Source organism: Garra rufa, chromosome 18 (genome assembly GCF_049309525.1).
Source record: "Garra rufa chromosome 18, GarRuf1.0, whole genome shotgun sequence".
NCBI classification, from domain to species: Eukaryota; Metazoa; Chordata; class Actinopteri; order Cypriniformes; family Cyprinidae; genus Garra; species Garra rufa.
Window position 1 is genome coordinate 4,055,333 of NC_133378.1, and position 21,456 is coordinate 4,076,788.

Consider the following 21,456-nt stretch of genomic DNA (forward strand, 5'->3'; position numbering starts at 1 on the left):
TAATTTCATGAGGCTACAATAATTATTTTTGCGCACAAAAAGGAAACAAAAATAATGACTTTATTCAACAATTTCTTCTCTTCCGACAAGCGTTCATGAAAGTATGTGACGCATGTGAGTGGTGCTGCTCGAGAAAATTGCAGACAAAAGGAGACAATTGCACATACAAAGTTTGGTGTCAATATGTCAAAGCTTTGTAGAGATACAGCCTCAGATGTAGTCTGGCATTATGCCTCAAATTTTTTGCGTCGCTATACAAAAATGGGGTTCTCTATCAATGCAAAATCCATAACATTTTGTCAGCACAGTCTGAAGATGATCTGACTCGATTTTGGAAAAAATCGGACCAACGGTCTAGGGCAAGTTCGAAAAAATAGGTTTTCAACATAAATCAAAACGGCGGACAGGAAGTTCGGCCAACTATGGCATAATTGGTATCTACATTGTCAGCATGACCCAATATTTTGAGACCACTTTCATTACAATAGGCTTATGTGGTCAACAGTTATTAGCATTTTTGAAATTTTCATAATTATTGGCTAATGAATGGTTTATTACTCTTGACCAATAGGTGTCGCTGTTACCAAATTGATGTGGTGTAATCAGTGTGAGGTGACAATGGCACATACAAAGTTTTGTACAAATATGTCAAAGCTTTGCAGAGATACAGCCTCAGATGCACTTTGGCATCTTTCTAGCTAATTCATTGATGCATTAAATGAAAACCATTTCGTATTTTGACACAAAAAAAAACTTTTTGTCAGCATGGTGGGAAGATGATCCGAGCCATTTTTCATATCTCCTGACCACTAGGTGGCGCTGTGCCAAAACACTGCAGGTAGCCTCATGTCATGCTTATTATAACACACACCAAGTTTAGTCTCAATATGCCAAACCGTTGTGGAGATATAGCCTTGCATCCATTTTTATGTGCTTTTCGTAGAATTCGTTCGCGCATTATTCGAGAATGGTTCAACTAATCAACTTGAATTCCATAACTTTTTGCCAGCATGGTCTGAAAATGATCTGAGCCAATTTTAGTGAAAAAAAAAAAAAAAACGGACTTGATGAATGGATTAAACCATATTGTTCTTTTGGTTTTAGTTCATTTGACAGATACTGTGTCAAAGCATAGTGGCCCAAAACACAGTTTTAAAGACCTTTTATGTTAGAATAAGAAGTTTAAATATATTTTAAAAATGATAATATCAGGACATCCCTATTTATTAATGTTTATTTTAGATGGTAGGAACACCACAAATAATGTTGAGTGAAGTTTTGTTCATGCATCAAATGAAAACATCAAAGAATAAAAAATCTTAATCCATCAAAATGAAGATCTAATAAAAATGTCAACCTAGCCCTAGCTTCCCCACAGCTGACAAGTTCTACCTGTTGTAGCTTATCCACATTGTGTGCATGAAATAGACAATGACAGTCAAAACACGCCATTTTCCATCATTGGCAAAATTCACTGCATCACTACTTGTTTCTCATCTGCAGCCTTCAGTGTTTATCAGATTGATCCACAAACTGTATCTAAGTCCTGTTTCTTTCTCAGCTCATTAATTAAGCTATTAAGAAGACTGCAGTCATGAATGCATCTCAGAGCAAAGATATTAAACTCATCCTTCACCATCATGCCAGAAACAAGCCTTTGAGCACACACACTCCCTCTCGCCCCCCAGTGAAATGCCACATTGCTGCTGACACACTGCAGATGGTTCACACAGCTCTCTTCCCTGAATACCGCTCCATGTCCTAACTAACACCAGATCAAATAACAAATTTACAGACCACATCCAACATCTTTTCAGCCTGCGTGACAGCAAACTGATCGCAATACATGTATCTGGCTTCAGTGTTCAAAAACTCTTCTGCCAGAGGTTTCCAGAATGAATCTCCCAAGAGGAATTACTGTAATCTGTGTATGTTAAATCAATGACTATGGCCCTGAGTGCAGGAGTTAAATTATCCACTGAGATCAATGCTAAAGTAATTACTTCACACCTACAGTGCAAAGTACCTATAAAATGATTCACCTCTATGGACTCTTTCAGATTTTATTGTGTTACAAAACACAATGTATTTAACAGAGAATTTTCACACTCGACAAAGTACTCCGTAATGTCTTTATGCAGTATTTCTTGAACATTTTATTAAATGATTTTTAAAAATTAAGCAACAGGAAATGACTGCATGCATAATTATGCTGTAATATGAGCATCTCTGAAAGACATTACAATTTACAGATATCTTTCTTACAGATTTCTCGTAGCTTCCTAAAATTAAGGTTGAACCACTAATGCCACTGATGTGACTATTTTATCGATGTTCTTACTACCTTTCCAGGCCTTGAATGTTTCAGTTGCACTGCTGTCTATCCAGGGTCAGAAAGCTCTCGGATTTCATCAGAAATATCTTAATTTGTGTTCTGAAGATGAATGAAGATCTTACGGTTCTGAACAACAGAAGGAATTATCATTTTTGGATTAACTATCCCTTTAAGGAATAATTCTGAGATACGTTTTCAAAACTTGTCCACAATCCTGCTGGCATAGATTGATTTATATAAGCCATTTACTGTTGGCTACAGGAATACATTGATTTAAAAGCCACTTTGTGCTTTTATTGCAAAGTTTCAAATTGAAATGCAGAGAACAAACTGTATTTTCAGGCATTTACTATGTAAAATGAAGATGTCAGGTTCTTTAGAAAGAAATCTTGGCACTTGAATAATGGAAATAAGAAGTTATAAATTCAGCCAGGCGAAGCTATGGTCCAACATTTACTTCCAGTCCTATTAGTTTAAGTTGTCTGATCCATCTGGATCGCCTGCGACTCACCTGAGTGATAATGCTCTTGAGTTCCATCCGTTCAACTTCCCATGATGCTTTAGCACGGGCAAACTGCTGCGTTAACTCCTGTGAGCTCTGACGCTCCTCACGCAGCTCAGCGCTCAGGTCTTGTAGGGCCACTTTCAAGTCCGAGAGAGTACTGCCGAATCCGCTAGGCTGCTGAGGGCAACAGGAGATGGAATTTAGTTACATTTACAGTTGCAATCGAAATTATTCAACCCCCATGACCTACATTTTGGCTGAAGAACAAAATTTTGTGACAACAATTCAACAAAGGCACCAGTACACTATTAGAGAAAGTTTATTCATACACATCTGAGTAATTTTAAAAACGTAAGTTTATGAATAATGAAAGACAATCTAATTGGCTCTAAACATTCATGATTCAAAATTATTTAACCCCCAAAAGTCAAATCTGGTGTAGAATCTTTTATTCTTAAAAACCACCAATAAACACTGTTTGGAATTACTTAGAAGCTTGTCAGCTCTCTACTGCAATCTTGGCCCATTCCTCGGCCGAAAACTCTTTCAGATCACTGATAATCTTTGGTTTTCACTTTGCCACTGCTTGCTTCAAATTTAACCAAATATTTCCACTGAGAATTAAATCTGGAGACTGAACAGGCCACTCAAGAACATTCTATGACTGATCCTTGAACCAAGCTTAAGTAGATTTGGATGAATACGTTGGGATGATTGTCCTGCAGGAAAGTCCACTGATCATCAGCTTCAGTCTTTGCACCAAAGGCATCACAATTCTTGCCAAAATGGCCTGATACTTTAAAGAATCCAGGATGTCCTTCATACAGTCATGTTTTCTACTTCCTGCTACAGTAAAACAACCCCATGACAGGACCAAAAAGTTCCAGTTTGGTCACATCACTCCTTAAAACATTCTTCCAGAACTCCACAGGTATATCCAGATGAATTTTAGCATGTTCAAGTTGGCCTTTTTTCTTCTTGGTCAGGAGTGGTATTCGGCAGGACTTGTCTAGTGTGCTTATAAACTGCATTGAAATATTTTTCCTCCTCTCGTCGGGTCATCTTGCTAAACTTTGGCTGTACATTGCAGGTTTTTCTCAGTTGCTCCCATCAAACATTTTTTGTTATTGTGCTTTTTTTGTTCACACTTTGAATTAAGGAATAATGCTGCCAGCGGTGTCTCTAGGAACTTTTAAATGTCTTGGAAATCTTCATACAGCCTTAGACTTTCTAATAAATTTCTAATAAAACAATTTCTTCTCTACAGCTTTTGTGAGAGCTCTGTTGACTTTGTCATTTAAGTGTAGCTACTTAAACGTTAGCACATGCATGGGCTAAATGTGTGTATCTGTAACAGCTCAAGCTAATTCAGTTTTTTTAATGGAGTTTCTAAAGGCTTAATTGTTTTTTAAGACAATTTTGTTCCCTACCATCAAAATAACTGACTAAAAAACAGCAATGTTGAACAGTGGTTGAATGATTATGACACAGTTGTGTTATTAAAAAATCCTTTAACTCGAAAACATTGACATTATCACTTTTAATATGCCAGTAATCTGTTATAGCTGCAATTTTTATAAAGTCGTGGATCTTTAGAAAAGCTTTTATTTGTAAAGTACTTCAGTCTCTGGGGGATTGAATAATTTCGATTGCAACTGTACATACTCGAGAAGACTTGACTATAATGAAATCCAAATGTAAAGCATGTTATTGTCCTGCAGAAGCGTTTTAACCCACCTGTGGGCAGCTTTTCTCTGCCAGGCTGTGCTCTTTGGGTGTAGGGTTGAGTGGCTGCTCCTCAGCAGCTGACATCTTGTTGTCTCCATAGTGGGAGGACAGACCATCTTCCTCAAGCAGGATATGGAGATCTTTGACACTGTTAACCTGGAAAATATGAAAATAATCGGACTTATATGATATTTACAAAGTACACTACGGTTTAAAACAATTTTGTTTGCTTAAAATACAGTTGTGTAATATTATTACAATTTAAAATTCCTGTGATGCAAAGCTGAATTTTCAGCATCATTACTCCAGTCTTTAGTGTCACATGATCCTTCAGAAATGATTCTAATATGCTGATTTGCTGCTCAAGAAACATTCCTTATTATCGATTCTGAAACAGTTGTAATATTCTGTATTTCTGTGGAAACTGATACATTTTTAATGATTCTTTAATAAAAAAGAGAATTTAGAAGAACTACATTTAACAAAGTTGAAATTCCTTGTAACATTATAAATGACTTCACTGATCAATTTTATTCAGTAACCACCCACAATCCAGTTTGTGAAAGAATTGTGCCTTGCTGATTGCGCTCAGACCTTGTGTGGATGTTTGCACTGTTTACCAATTTGCATAATACCTTCAATGAATCAGGTGATAAAACAATGCAAACAGAATGTTCAAATAAACCTGTGTTCAGCATGCACAATTCATTCCTAGTGAATTCGCCCTCAGCTGTTAAATAAAAAAGGCTCCACACCTCTAGGATATCCTTGCTCTCGGTGTCTAGTTTCTTGCCGAGTCTCCACTGTTTAAGGAGCCAGCGCAGCTTGAGGCTGATGAGGAGCAGGCTTTCTTTGAGCTGCTGAGACTCCTGCACCAGCAGGTTTCTCTCCTGACTCCACAGCTTCTGCTGCAGGCGCGTCTGAAGACTCAGACTCTGCAGCTGGAAGTCTCGGCGGAGGAGAGCCTTCTGATGCTCTTCCTGAAGCTATAGACAGAGAATGAAAGAGAGACATCAAAATAAAGAACCTGAGGTCTGCAACCAATCAGATTTTAGGGTTAGGGTTTTGCGTTATCAAGTGTTTGCACCTGAGAGAATTTATGTGTGTCGTTGTGGCGCGCCTGTCTCTCCTGTGACAGCGCTTCCTGCGCTCCCTGAGCCTTCTCTCTCGCCTCAGACAACAGAGCGTGCAGCTCGCCAACCTGCTCTGTCAGCTAGAGAACAACATGAAAACAGAGAGAAGGAGAAAGAGAATGCAAGTAATTGGTAAATGCTGTAGCTGCAGAGTATTTGTGATACAAATAAATTGCAAAAAACAAATGGCAAAACATGCTGCCATGTACAGCAAATGTCAAATGCTACAATGGCAAAATAATAACCACATCAAATTAGATCTGAATCTGTCTGATTATGATATCAAGTTTGCAGAAAATACAGTCTGTATTATTCTTCTTTCTGTAAAACAATAGTTTAGAACACAGCCTAGTCCTGGAATAGTCAATCGGTCCGTCAACCGGTCCGTCATTTTTTTTGATAAATAGTCGTGGTGTTTTAAATTGGATTTATTTGCTAAAAATGGCTGTTTTTAAAGCCCTTTGCGTCACAATCGTGTTAAGTTAATAATAGACTAACTTGTTTCTCAAGACTTACAGTGCCTTGCGAAAGTATTCATACCCCTTCTCTTTTTTTCATCTTTTCTTTCAACTCTTTTCCTCCACAACAATCTACAATCCACGCGCCATAATGACAAAGTGAAAACAGAATTGTCACAACCTCATATATTTATTTTTAAAAAAACTGAAATAAGTACATTGCATAAGTATTCATACCCTTATCTCAGTACTTAACTGAAGCTTTACAGCCTCAAGTCTTTTTTGGGTATGATGCAACAAGATTTCCACATCAACATTTAGCAATTATCTGCCATTCTTCAACCTCACCTCTTCACAACTCAAGCTCTGTCAGGTTGGATGGGGTCTGGCAGACATGTTCAGGTTTCTCCAGAAATGTTTGATTGAGTTCAAGCCCAGTCTCTGGCTGGTCCACTCAAGGACATTCACAGAGTTGTCTATAAGCCACTCTTGCTGTGTTCTTAGGTTTATTGTCCTGTTGGAAGTTGAACCTTCTGCCCAGTCTGAGGTTCTGATTGCTCTGGACTAGGTTTTCATTAAGGCTATCTCAATATTTTGGTGCAATGAGCTTTTCTTCTACTCTGATGAGTCCCTCAGTTCCTGCCACTAAAAAACAACCCCGCAGCATGAGGCTGCTACCACCACACTTTACTTTTAAGATGGTACTCTGCAGGTGATGAGCAGTGTCTGGTTTCCTTCAAACATGATGCTTGGAATTGAGGTTCATCAAACCAGAGAATCTTGTTTCTCACAATCTGAAGGTCCTTTAGGTGGTTTTTTGCAAATTCCATGTGTGTTTTCATGTGTCTTCACTGAGGAGAGGTTTGAGTCTTGCCAAACCACCATAAAGCCAAGATTGGTGGAGTGTTGTAGTGATGTTTGTCCTTCTGTAAGTTTCTCCCATCTTCATATATAATCATGGAGCTCAACTAGAGTGACCATCAGCTTCTTAGTCACCACTCTAGCCCAAGGCCCTTCTCCATCAATTGCTCAGTTTGTCCAGAAGGCCAGCTCTAGATAGAGTCCTAGTTATTTCGGACTTCTTCTATTAAGGGTAACAGAGACTACATGCTTCTGTGAACCTTCAGTGCAGCAGAATTGTTTTTGAAATCTTCCACAGATGTGTGGCTTGATGCAATTCTGTTTCTGAGCTCTACAGACAGTTTTTTTTTTATCTCAGAGCTTAATTTTTCTTCTGATATGCATTTTCAGCTGTTGGATCTTTTATAGACCTTATTAAGACGTGTGTATGCCTTTCCAAATCATACCTATTCAATTGAACTTGCCACAGGTTAACTCCATTCGAAGTGTAATAACATCTACAAGCAATATGAATGCTCCTGTGGTAAATTTCAACTGTCCCAGATAAGGGTGTGAATACTTATGCAACGGAATCACAGTTTTTAATTTTTAATACATTTGCAAAGTTGTTAAAAACCTGTTTTGTTTTCTTAAGGAGTTTAACATAAGGCAGCAACATAACAAAATTGTACAAATTAAGGGGTATGAATACTTTTGCTAGGCACTGTATATAGAGCCCTCTAAGAAGGTGAGGAAACCAGTCTGAACATACTTTTTTTTGTTTTGCATCCCTAGTCGTTTTACTCTAGCAACATCAGTCCAACATCGAATGAGCTCTCGCCAAATTTCATCACATGAGATCAGAGCTTGAGCACAAGATGGCAGTTTTCTCCTTTTCTTTGTGAAAATCACATTTGCTATTTTGTAGAAATGCTGGGTGATTAATTGTTTGGGTGGAAACTGTTGATGGCTGGAGGTTTCACTGGAATGCTGCAAGGGCGTTTGGCACAGCGAGTGGGACACCAAATTACATAATGCGTTCTTTCATGATTTAAAGCTCAGCATAATGGACTATTTTTAATCATAATGTCAAAACTTTAAACTGTCCTCAATTTAAATACTGCATATTTCTCAGGAGATATTTATGTAGTCTTTAACAAACTTAACAGATCCAAACTGCACCAAATCTACCAGAAAAAATAAAGAAGTAGGCCTCAGCCTCATAAGACATCCTGTACAAACACATCAGCTTCTGTACTGAGGTAAATATTGTGTAACGTAAGAGCGTAGTGGGATTAGAGCAAAACTAAACCGCGTTGGCAGCGAGAACTATACTTGCTCATATCTCTCCATGGGTGAACAGGTCTTGTTTTATTTATGAACACATGGGTATTTTTATATTGTAACCACATAAATATTCTTCAGAGTCTATGAATGTCCCATTTAATAGACTTTTGCAGCCATTACCTAGAATCTAATTTCCAAATTCCCTGTGAACCTCGGATTTGAGTGACCGTAAGTCCTCATTGTAGCTTCTGAGCTTTTGAAATGTACTAATTATCAACTGATAGAACCACTAATTCTGTGGATTAAATGCATTCTGGGATTGCCGTATGTATGAAGATTTTGTCCAAAACCGTCCAGGCGAGCAATGAGTTTTGGAACACAGCCAGTGTGTGTTCAATTGTAAGACACTAACAGAAGTGAAATGTTTTTGTGTGTGCATGTTTTAGTGCCTTACCAGATCAGAGTTTGTTTCCTTTAAGTCAGATTCCTCGTCCTTGTTGCTGTCTTTGTGGCTGTTGCTCTCCTCCTCTGCCTTGCACAGGTGAACTTTGACCTCACAGTCTGGCTGGTCTCTAGAGTCAGGCTGTTGCATGCATGCATGGGCAAGTTAATGAAGGAAAACAAAAAAACAACAATAAAAGACGAGCATGATAGAAGACAGACAAGATCAAGAGGAATATGATGAAGGAATGGAGTGATGTAAGGACAGAATAGACACATTTAAACAAAATGACAAATGAAACATGGGAAAAAGGCATAATGATACCCATCACCAGCAAATAAAAAATCACAAGACGATGAAAAGTATGTATAGGAAAAACAGTTTGGTCATTGTGATATCAGACAAAATGGCAAAAAGAAACAAAACAACAAGTAGGGAAAGCATCATCTTTGGTTTGAGGAGGAGGAGGAAACAGGAAATGGAGTAGAGGGAAACAAAGGAATCATAAAGAGAGGGAGAAGAAAAACAAAGGGAGAAATGTAGCAGCGACCACAGGTCATGGTGCCCATGCAGTGAGGAAAAAGAGGGAGAGAAGGAGGAAGGGAAAAGTCTGGATTGGATCTCAAGAGTTGGGCCTCTAATGGAGCCTAAATGAATGCCTGTTAGATTCATCCAAATGTGTCTAATACAAAAGTGCTGTACTGGACCCCACTGATTTTCTATGGATGAACAAATACAACTTCAAAATGTCTTCTTTTATGTTCCACAAACAAAAGAAACTCATACAGATTTTTTTATGACATGAGGATGAGAAAATGATGACCTGCTCCTTTAAAGGGAAGTTTACTTTCAGAATAAGAAATTCCTGGTAATTTACTCACCCCCATGTCATCCAAGATGTTCATGTCTTTTTGACTTCAGTCGCAAAGAAATTAAGGTTTTTGAGGAAAACCTTACAGGATTTTTCTCCATATACTCTAGTGGACTTCAATGGAGGCCAATGGATTAAAGGTCCAAATTGCAGTTTCAATGCAGCTTCAAATGGCTCTACACGATCCCAGCTGAGGAATAAGGGTCTTATTACATATTCAAGTAGGAAAGGTCATGCTCAGTTAGTTATTCGTCTATGTATTTCGGTTCAAAAAGGTAGGGTAGGGCGAAAACCTCCATCTCATTTTCTCCTCCAAATTCAAAATCGTCAGACATCGTTGTTTTACTTTTTTTTATTATTTTACTTTCTTTGCACGTTTGCTTCGTAAACACTGGGTTGGTACTTTCGTCCAAGTCATGCGTGACCTTTCCAACGTGATTACTTATTGAGTGAAGTCCAGCAAGTGCAAGACAAGCATTTGTGGTTAAATATACCAAAATGGTATGATACATAAATTTTTTTTTAGCAAATTATCGATCGTTTTACTAGATAACACCGTTATTCCTTGTCTGGGATTGTGTAGAGTCCTTTACAGCTGCATTGAAACTCTAGTTTGGACCTTTAACATGTTGGCGTCTATGGAGAAAAATCCTGGAAACGTTTCTTCAAAAACCTTACATTTTTTTTCAACTGAAGAAAGAAAGACATGAACATCTTGGATGACATGGGGGTGAGTAAATTATCAGGCATTTTTTATTTTGGAAGTGAACTTCTTCTTTAAGAGGCTACGCTACTATCATTCTTTAGAAATATCTATGAATATCAAATAATGATTTTACACTTATTTGCTAACATGCATGGATTAGCCAACTTATGATCGCTTGAATAGTCAGGTTAAAAATGCAAAATCTAAATTCTAAAATAAATAAATATACTTTACAAACAAACGTATACTATTTGGTCACATTTGAATGTAATGACATAAAAATACCTACTGTAATACCAAAACAGTGGATTCTCCAATCAAAATAAAAACTTTCATAACAGGTCAGTTCGTAACGGTGATCTACTCCATTAGAGGCCTAAATGCTATCCACTATGAGGCCTTATTATGCGCTACAAGCATGCATTGTTATAGTGGTCGGCAAACCTTTCTAAGGCAAACTCAATGATCTAATCAGGCAAAGCAACGAAAAGAAAAATTGCAGATAAAAACAGACAAAAATCCAAGCAAAAAGAAAAGAATAAAGATGCAACGGAATATCTGACCAAGAGATTGTGTTGCATACCTTCTGTTGGGTCGTGTACTGGTTGAACTGAGCATCTGCAGGGCATGAGCAGTTTGCTGCAGGGTCCTCAGCCTCCGACAACAGGGGCATCAAGGACATCCCTTCCACACGCTCCCTCTCTGGGGGTTGCCCCAGGGCATCCACCCTCTCACTGAGGGCCTGTAGCTGAGCCTGGAGGGACTGCAGTCTGCCATGCAAGGCCTCCACAAGGGGCAGCGTGGAGTTCTCAGCCTGGCTCTTCTCAAGCAGAACCGGTTCTGCAGACTCATTTGTCGTAATCTTACGATAGACACCGTCTGGTGAGATACAAGATGGGTCGGGTGACGTCAGAAGCTGAATGGCTGAGGTAACAAGTTGCGCCTGGTCGCGAATGGCAAGGAGGTCTTTTATGCTGAGGCACTGAGCTGTATGAGTGTGACTTGTTCCTGAAACTATCAGATTCTTCTCCTCTAGAATATCGTTCTGCTCATCGCCAACCGGGCCTTCGCGATGCGCCTGGCTGGGGAGGCACTCAGCCGAGTCCCCTGCTTCAGCATCGGTCTCCAGCGCTGGACGCGCGGAGCCTTGGTTGGAAGCCAAGTCGCATCGTTGAAGGTTAGAGAGAAGTACGCGGTTCTCATACTGAAGCTTTTTTACTTTGCCGTTCAGCTCTGAGATCTGAAGCCTGGCAGCATGTAATTCTTTATGGCTGGCTTCGTTTAGTTCAGATTCTCCATCTTCAGAATCACCAGGAAGGATTGTGGGTGAAGTGATGGTTGTGGATGACGACGGCTCTATCTCAGTGACAGGGGGAAGCTCAGACTTGTAATGGTTAATCTCGTTCATCAAGAGCTTGTTCTGCTCTTCCATTTCTATCAGAGAGCGCCGCAGCAGATCCGCCTCTTCTTCTACAAACTGTAAGTGCCGCTGTAGCTCCATCACATTCTCAGATGTTGAAAGCAGAAGCTGATTTCCGACTCCACCCGGGATGCCGACTCCACCTGGGGAATCTTGGATCTTCATGTCGTCCATTTCGGCACGAAGGCCGCGGTTCTCCACCTCCAACTCTACGATCCGTCGGCTTAGGAGGTTCGCCTCCTCTTCTACCAGTTTCAGGTGGACTTTGACCTCAGCCTCTCGGGTGTGAGGAGAATCAGCGACCTCTTCAACAGTTAGTGAGGCATCAACCTCTCCGTACACAGAGCGATACTTTGCCAGTTCTTCCCTCATGGCCTCATTGTCTTTGACCATCTTGGTGAGCTTCTTGCACATGAGAGCTGACTCCTCTTTGGCGAAGTGAAGCTGGCACTTTAGGTCTGAACTGTCCTCTGGAGGCTGGAGAGGAAGATTTGCAGAAACCAGACAATTACTAGCTGCTTCAATATTGAACAATATGCTATCCCTATACCCCTCTTCCACCACCACTTCAACTTGTTAAATCTTCTGATCTTGAACCAAAATCAAAAAGCCATTGGCTAAGGTGGGGTAATGTCCTTGCCGCATAACAGGGTTCCCGCTCTAAGCCAAATGTCAAAATTCCCTGACTTTCACGGACTAAAAGCTGAACTTCCATGACCTATAATGATAATAATTGCTCACATATCATCAACTTCATCATCATTAACTTTATTTATAAAGCACTTTAAAACAGCCACAGCTGACACAAAGTGCTGTACATTAAAAACTAAAACAATCAACATTCACAAAAAAAAAAAAATGAAACAAACAGATACATTTATAACTAATTAAGTTATTAAGAAACTAAGTCTCACTGAGGCCAAAAGCCAAAGAATAAAAATGGGTTTTAAGACGTGTTTTAAACATATATATTTTAGCACAAAACACACAATTTTTTTCTCACAATTTAGACTCTTTTATCTTGCAACTCTGACTTTTTTCTCAAAATTGCAAGTTTGTATCTTAAAATTCTGACTTAACTCGCAATTGCTAGTTTATATCACATAATTATGACTTCATTTCTCAGAATTGTGAGTTTATATCTCGTAATTCTAACTTTATAACTCACAACTGCAAGTTTATGTCATGCAATTCTGGCTTTATAACACACAACTGCAAGTATATATCACACAATTGCAAATTTATTTCTCAGAACTGTGAGTTTGTATCTCATAATTCTTACTTCATTTCTCAGAATTGTAGGTTATTTCTCATAATTCTGACCTTATAACTCGCAATTGCGACCTTATTTCTCAGAACTGTGAGTTTGTATCTTACAATTCTGACCTGTGTGTTTATATCTCGTAATTCTGACTTTATAACTCGCAATTGTGACTTTATTTCTAAGAATTGTGTTTATATCTCGCAATTCTGACTTTATAACTCACAATTGTGAGTTTATATCTCACAATTCTGAGAAAAAAAGTCAGAATTGTGAGATAAGTCGCAATAATCTTTTTTTATTATTATTTTTAAATATTTATATTTATTACTTTTATTTTTATAATTTTTTGTAGTCAGGTTATGCAAGAAGGTAACAAGAACAACTTTTTAGGATCTCTTTTGTGATAAATGCATTTGGTCTGTACAGTAATATCTGAACCAAGACCACTTTGTAGAAGCTGATCAAGAAAGTAGACCACAACCATAATGGCCTTAAAGGGATAGTTCACCCAAAAATGAAAATTCTGTCATTGATTACTCAACCTCATGTTGTTCCAAACCTCTAAGACCTTCATTCATCTTCAGAACAGACTGTATTTTATAAAGCTACGAGAAAAATTTTTGTGCGCGAAAAAATAAAAAATAACGATTTTATTTAACAATTTATTTTCTTTCGTGTCAGCCTTTGACGCCCATTCAGAAGAGTACCACAACGTAGGGCTGGACAATATGACCTAAATTCAAAATCTTGATTACTTAAATGCTAATTTTTTTGGAATGGCTTAAAAAAGCAGAGAATAGACTACTCCTCCATGTTGCCATCAAACCTGCTACTGTAAACAAAAGCTTGCAATGCTTCTGATTGGTCCACTTAAATGCGAAATAACCAACTTTTACGTCAGTTAGAGATCCTGAATTTCGGTTTTGCTTACTTTCCGATTAATCGATGCATGCATGTTGTGGTACTGTCGTAAATGTCCATCAAAGACCAATATGGCAGAAAGGAAATTGTTAAATAAAGTCATTATTTTTGCATTATTTCATAGCTTTATAAAATTTTAACCACTGATGTCAAATGGACTATTTTAACAATGTCTTTACTACCTTTCTGGGCCTTGAACGTGTCAGTTGCATTGCTGTCTATGCAGGGTCAGAAAGCTCTCGGATTTCATCAAAAATATCTTTATTCGTGTTTCGAAGATGAACGGTCTTACAGGTTTGGAACGACATGAGGGTGAGTAATTCATGACATAATTTTCATTTTTAGGTGAACTATCTCTTTAAGAAATAATAGAACAATGACAATAAACATTTTAAATTGATAACACCTGCTTCTATAAGTACAGTCTGATATCAATGTGTACTTTACCAGTCCTCTTTCAGATCGTAACAATATCACAATAGCAGCATAACAAGTCATCTAATGTATTGTAGTATTAGTATGTATTACCTGAGGCGATGGTTTTTTATCAGGTTTGTTGTTTGTTGGTCTGGCACCTCTCTTCTTCAAAGAGTTCTAGAGAGAAAAGATGATAAATTAATTTAAAATGTGTAAAAACATGAATGAGTAACTCTTGAGAATCCCCTCCCCAGCCACCGCTCCGCCACTCTGATAACACACCATCACTTCTATCTCTCTCTTTGTGATATTTTCACTCATAAATCATAATTTGGCAGGAAACCAGCACGGAATTAAACTGATACACATCAAAGAGTGAGGTTTTTCATTGTTTCAATGAAATTAAAAAAAACGTCACTGCAGAAAAGGAGATAGGAGAAGGAAAGACATTATAAAACAAATAAAAAAGAGTCTTGGATGCTGATTAGTTAGTACATATTCACAATATAGCACAGCCTTATTGCATAAAATAGCACAGGAGAATGGGTGCTGTTTGGGTGAATACAGACAGACTGCTGCGTGAAATTCAATTTTCACTTTCTGTGGTATATGGGCTGACAGAATGGCACAGGTTAATGGCAATGCAGCTTTTAATGGCACTAAACTTCATTAAAATCAATAGATTTGCGCTGAAAGAAAATGAAGGCACTGACTTAGCAGTGTATCGACCATTTTTGTGCCACTGTTTATTTTAATTTAATGTGTTTTGCTGAGTGTGTGGAAAAGAAGTCTGAACATAATGAGATTATAGCAACGTCATTTATCCCGCCGCTAACTCCCACAAGGCCTGAACATGTAACGGCTGTACAGTGTGTGTATACACATGCTGTGTAATGGGGTTTTCTTCTGTGTATGACTCCTCCAGCACGAGCACACTCACTCACAGTCACTATAGTGACTGAGTGCTTCCTGCTCTTGCACTCCACACAGTCATCATGATAAAATTCCATCCACTTGCCAGGCTGATGCAATTCTGCCTTTCTAATGCAATGGATGTGTTTCCCAAACAGAGTCTCTTTCTTGTGACACTCACTTTCACAATTTCATATTATACGGTTTTTTAATTGACGTTTGCAAGAATATTTGTATTTGCCAATAGATTGACCCTCACTGATTTGAGTAACATGAACAGTTTAAAGACAGTTCAAACTGTCTACTTAAGAAAACATCTTTCATGACTCATAGTGTGCAAAGCGTGTGCAAATAAGTTCTTTTTACCCCTTCCAGAAGTCATGTGGCAACATGAACATGGAATATTCCTCATATTAAGCAACCAACATGAAAATATGGGGAACGGAATTACAATATGAGCAGTTTTACTAAAGACAATGGCTCACCACTAAACAGCTATAGGAACCAAAATATATATTTTAAACAGTAGTATTGCAAAATAATGCAGTGTAAAACACAATTTCATGCCTTGTAACTCAGCGGCACTGGCAGGCGTGGCAAAGCGTTCATTTTGGAGAGTTTGTGAACTAAGTTCCAGATTTTTTTCACATGATGGGAATAACAATAAAACAATGACTTGTTCAAACACTGATCACTTCTGGTCTAAAAGCTGCAACTACAAGTCAAGATCAAAATGACGTAGCAAGAGATCTTTTTATTTGCTTTGTAACGTTACGTACATCTAAATTTAACAGATTACTGAAAAACTAGATGTATTTACAAGATACTAGACGTGATAGCAAGTTGCTAGCATTTTGTTAACATGTTTATAGCATGTTGCTAGCAGGTTTTTAACATTACCATGTTTCGTGCATCATATGCATGTTGCTACCATTTTGTTAACATGATTTTAACATGATTAGCATGTTTCTAGCATATTGCTAACACGTTTGTAACATGATTATCATACATGTTTTAGCACAATTAGCATGTTCCTAGCTTGTTTCTAGCATAATTAGCATGTTGATGGCATTTGTTGCTAACATGATTGTTAAAATGTTGCTATCATCTTAAAACATGATTTTCATGTTGCCAGCATGTTAATAACATGATTAGCATGTTAACATATTGTTAACATTATTTTAACATGATTAGAATGATGCCAAAATGTTTTGCCATGACTAGCATGTTCTTAGCATGTTGTTAACATGATTGTTACTAGCATGATTAACATGTTTTTAACATGATGAGCCTATTGTTACAACAATTAGCATGTTGGTAACATTGTTAACATGGTTTGAGCATGATTAGCATGTTGCTAGCACTTTGCAAAATGATTAGCATGGTCTCAGCTTGTTCCTAACATGATTAACATGTTGCTAGCATAATTAGCATGTTGTTGGTGTCGCTACCGTGTTTTTAACATGATTAGCATGTTGTCAACATGTTTTAGCATGACTAGTATGTTCTTAGCATGCTTAGCATGTTGCCAGCATGTTATTAGCACGGTAACATTTTTTAACATGATGAGCCTGTTGTTGGCGTGATTAGCATGTTTGCAATATATTGTTAAAATGGTTTAAACATGATTAGCATGTTGCTAGCGTGTTTCTAACATGTTACTAGCATGATTTAGCACAATTAGCATGTTCTTAGATTGTTTTTAACATAATTAATATGTTGTTGGCATAATTAGCATGTTGTTACCATGTTTTTAACATGTTATTAGCATGAATAGCATGTTGTTAGTATGCTTAGCATGTTGTTAGCATGTTACTAGCATAATTAACATGTTAACATGTTTTTAACATGATGAGCCTCTTGCTAACATGTTGGTAACATTGTTAACGTGGTTTAACATGATTAGCATTTTGTCAGCATGTTTAGCATGACTAACATGTCCTTAGCATGTTAACGTGATTAGCATGTTGCCAGCATGTTACTAGCATGATTAACACGTTAACATGTTTTTTTTTTTAACATGAGCCTGTTGTTAACGTGATTAGCATGCTGGTAACATATTGTTAACATGGCTTTAACATGATTAGCATGTTGCTAATGTGTTTCTAACATGTTGTTAGCATGTTGCTAGCCTGTTTCAAGCATAATTAACATGTTAACATGTTTTTTTAACATGAGTCTGTTGTTAGCATGATTAGCATGCTGGTAACATATTGTTAACATGGCTTTAACATGATTAACATGTTGCTAATGTGTTTCTAACATGTTGTTAGCATGTTGCTAGCCTGTTCCAAGCATAATTAAAATGTTAACATGTTTTTTAACATGAGCCTGTTGTTCGCGTGATTAGAATGCTGGTAACATATTGTTAACATGGCTTTAACATGATTAGCATGTTGCTAATGTGTTTCTAACATGTTGTTAGCATGTTGCTAGCCTGTTCCAAGCATAATTAAAATGTTAACATGTTTTTTTTAACATGAGCCTGCTGTTAGCATGATTAGCATGCTGGTAACATATTGTTAACATGCTTTAACATGATTAGCATGTTGCTAATGTGTTTCTAACATGTTGCTAGCCTGTTCCAAGCATAATTAAAATGTTAACATGTTTTTTTAAACATGAGCCTGTTGTTCGCGTGATTAGCATGCTGGTAACATATTGTTAACATGGCTTTAACATGATTAGCATGTTGCTACCATGTTTTTAGCATGACTAGCAGATTCATGGCATGCTACATTTTCAGTGGCATTGTGATGTTACATACATCTAAATTTAACAGATTGCTGAAAAACTAGATGTATTAGCAAGTTACTAGCATGTTTTAACATGTTGCTAACATGTTGTCAACATGATTAACAAGTTTTTAACATTACCATGTTGCTAGAATGTTTCTTGCATCATATGCATGTTACTACCATTTTATTAACATGCTTTTAACATGATTAGCATATTAGCGTGATTAGAATGCTGGTAACCTATTGTTAATATGGTTTTAACATGATTAGCATGTTGCTAATGTGTTTCAAACATGCTGTTAGCATGTTGCTAGCCTGTTCCAAGCATAATTAACATGTTAACATGTTTTTTTTTAACATGAGCCTGTTGTTAGCATGATTAGCATGCTGGTAACATTTTGTTAACATGGCTTTAACATGATTAGCATGTTGCTAATGTGTTTCTAACATGTTGTTAGCATGTCGCCAGCATGTTACTAGCATGATTAACACGTTAACATGTTTTTTTTAACATGAGCCTGTTGTTAGCATGATTAGCATGCTGGTAACATTTTGTTAACATGGCTTTAACATGATTAGCATGTTGCTAATGTGTTTCTAACATGTTGTTAGCATGTCGCTAGCCTGTTCCAAGCATAATTAAAATGTTAACATGTTTTTTTTACATGAGCCTGCTGTTAGCATAATTAGCATGCTGGTAACCTATTGTTAACATGGCTTTAACATGATTAGCATGTTGCTACCATGTTTTTAGCATGACTAGCAGATTCATGGCATGCTACATTTTCAGTGGCATTGTGATGTTACATACATCTAAATTTAACAGATAAACTAGATGTATTAGCAAGTTACTAGCATGTTTTAACATGTTGCTAACATGTTGTCAACATGATTAATACGTTTTTAACATTACCATGTTGCTAGAATGTTTCTTGCATCATATGCATGTTACTACCATTTTATTAACATGCTTTTAACATGATTAGCATGTTAGCGTGATTAGAATGCTGGTAACCTATTGTTAATATGGTTTTAACATGATTAGCATGTTGCTAATGTGTTTCAAACATGCTGTTAGCATGTTGCTAGCATGTTCCAAGCATAATTAACATGCTGTTGACATGTTGTTATATTTTATGTTTTTAACATGATTATCATGTTGCTAGCATCTTTTAACACGTTAACATGTTTTTAACATGTGTCTGTTGCTAGCCTAATTAGCATGTTGCTACCATGTTTTTAGCATGACTAGCAGATTCATGGCATGCTGTTAGCATTTGATTAACATCTTAACATGATGAGCCTGAAGTGCTAGCATGTTAATATCACATTAGGTGCGTTACGATTGTCAGGGTCCCTACGCAGTGTTCACTGCTCCCTACTCCCTTAGCACGGTACATCCGCTGAAGTGGACTTCGCTGACAATAATCGCTCATTCGGAATGCCCTGGAACGTCATCAAAGCAAATAAACGGCAGGGTCAGGCAGATTATGATTTAACATAAATAAATATTGTAATTTATTTTACTTTCAAATTTAAATACATATAAAAAACGTATGCATCTAAAAAATATAGTCCAAATGTATATGTTTAGACCGTTAACAGATTAACAGATTGTAGTGGTCTTATCTCACGCACTTTTTTCCCCACACACAGCCTATATTTAACTATCCTGTGATAACATTAAATAAAACAAGACAGAGCTTCACCTCGCCAGTTTTACTTTCATTCATAAAATACAATCTGCAAATGTAACATGACTCGCCATAACCATTCATAAACACTCTAATTTGTATAATAATAACAACATTTATTGCAACCGCTCCATTTCAGAGCCTTTGAAAAAAAACTTCAACGGCTCTGCTCCATCATTACTTCAAACTGGTGACGCGGTGCGCAATGACAGTTGGGTAGTTTTCCCCGTCCACTTCCTGTGAAGTGAAGTACCGATGTTCCCTTACTCCCTATGCCGTTCACAGTGCCCTTCGAACTGAACATGTTCGCTCCCTTCGGTTTGGAATCTCAATTAAGATGGCGGAATACCCTGTGAAGTTCACTTACGGTCGAATGGAACGTTCTTAATTTTTAGCAAGACTAACAAGACAAAAACCAGTTGATTTTTTGCCTCTTTAACTCTGGGGCACTGGCAGGCGTGGCAAAACATTTAATTCACTTCTGGTCTAAATGCTGCAACTACAAGTCAAGATGAAGAAATGAAGTAGCAAGAGATCTTTTCATTTGCATTTGCATTCAAAAGTGGAGGCAGATGAACGTGAGCTTGCAGGCGTGGCTTTAAGAGAATGAAATGTTTTGACTGGAAGGTCCAGCAATGACATTTTGATTATACATCACATTTGCTAACATTAAGATCTATAGCATGTTTTTAGAAAAGAGTGAATTGTCATTTCTTGCTGACTTCAATAAGAAACACAATGTTCATCATTGCATAATTCTGTACTGCTAGCACATGTTGAATCCAAGTAGTTTGTCACCTGAGCACTGAAAAGCTTATCAGCTACCTGAATTTCAACACCACGAAACCTAATGCAGGTACGGAAATCTGAGAAGCGCGCACACACACAGGTCTATTCAGCCGTGCCCTGATCTTGTGCCTGCTTGATTTATTCTTATGAAACACACTCATCCTCCAACACAGGATATAAGGAATAAGATGATGTCATGTTACAGTCAGTGATGAAGAAAGAGTGTCACTGTATTAAAAGAAAACCCCATCCATCCTGAAGGAACAACGGAGGACCCATTTATATCAGTCTCTCTAAATTCACCTGCTCATTTGACTGAATTATGATGACTTGAGTTAGTGGAGTGTGTGAAACTGAGAGGTTCTCCAAGTCACACACTTTTTCCTTCAAAATCGAATGAATGTCGCGTAAGAGAGCCTGTTGAGACACGAGTCTGGATAGAGAACTGAATGTTTCTAAGAGGATTCTATTTCTTTCCTGTGTTTAGACAAGAAAATCTACGTACAAAAGACAGTATAGGAAGCATGTGTGCACACTGGTTTGAGGAACTTGAGACGTTGTGTGGAGGGACATTTAAATAGGTCTTAAAAATAACTGTTGTGTGACAGAACAATCACAGCACTTTAACATGAACATGTCAAAAGGCATCACTGAATGGAAGTGTTAGTTATTTGTCTGCGCTCTCTGCCATCTCCAGAGGTTTGTGTACTCCTCTACATCCCAAATGACTCCAGAGAGAGAATCGCACTTCATTTCCTTTCATAAAAATAGAAGGTGACAAAGAGAGAAAGCTGGGAGGAGAGACACATTGGTAAAGATGTGGATGGATTATCTATTTTGAGAACTGAAAATAATGCCGTGAAAAAGAGAAAAACAGCTGATCAGGAGAGCATTGTGTTCACTGAACAAATCACAATATACTTTTCAAATCATTGATTTTCAGTAAAAGTTGCGATTATATATTTATATTAAATAAATAAATGTGCGACGCGTGTT

The 21,456-nt window shown here is 37.6% G+C and overlaps 1 protein-coding gene across 1 annotated transcript in view; it reads right to left on the minus strand.

The window, feature by feature from the left end:
* The window catches only part of LOC141291464 (microtubule cross-linking factor 2-like), a 69,175-nt gene that overhangs the window by 2,725 nt on the left and 44,994 nt on the right, over positions 1 to 21,456 (minus strand). Inside the window, exons 4-10 of the mRNA XM_073823626.1 lie at positions 14,439 to 14,504; positions 10,889 to 12,202; positions 8,741 to 8,869; positions 5,656 to 5,781; positions 5,324 to 5,554; positions 4,578 to 4,724; positions 2,847 to 3,017 (exon numbers count right to left, since the gene is read on the minus strand). Of these exons, the coding sequence (XP_073679727.1) occupies positions 2,847 to 3,017; positions 4,578 to 4,724; positions 5,324 to 5,554; positions 5,656 to 5,781; positions 8,741 to 8,869; positions 10,889 to 12,202; positions 14,439 to 14,504 (2,184 nt within the window). The remainder of the gene's footprint in view (positions 1 to 2,846; positions 3,018 to 4,577; positions 4,725 to 5,323; positions 5,555 to 5,655; positions 5,782 to 8,740; positions 8,870 to 10,888; positions 12,203 to 14,438; positions 14,505 to 21,456) is intronic.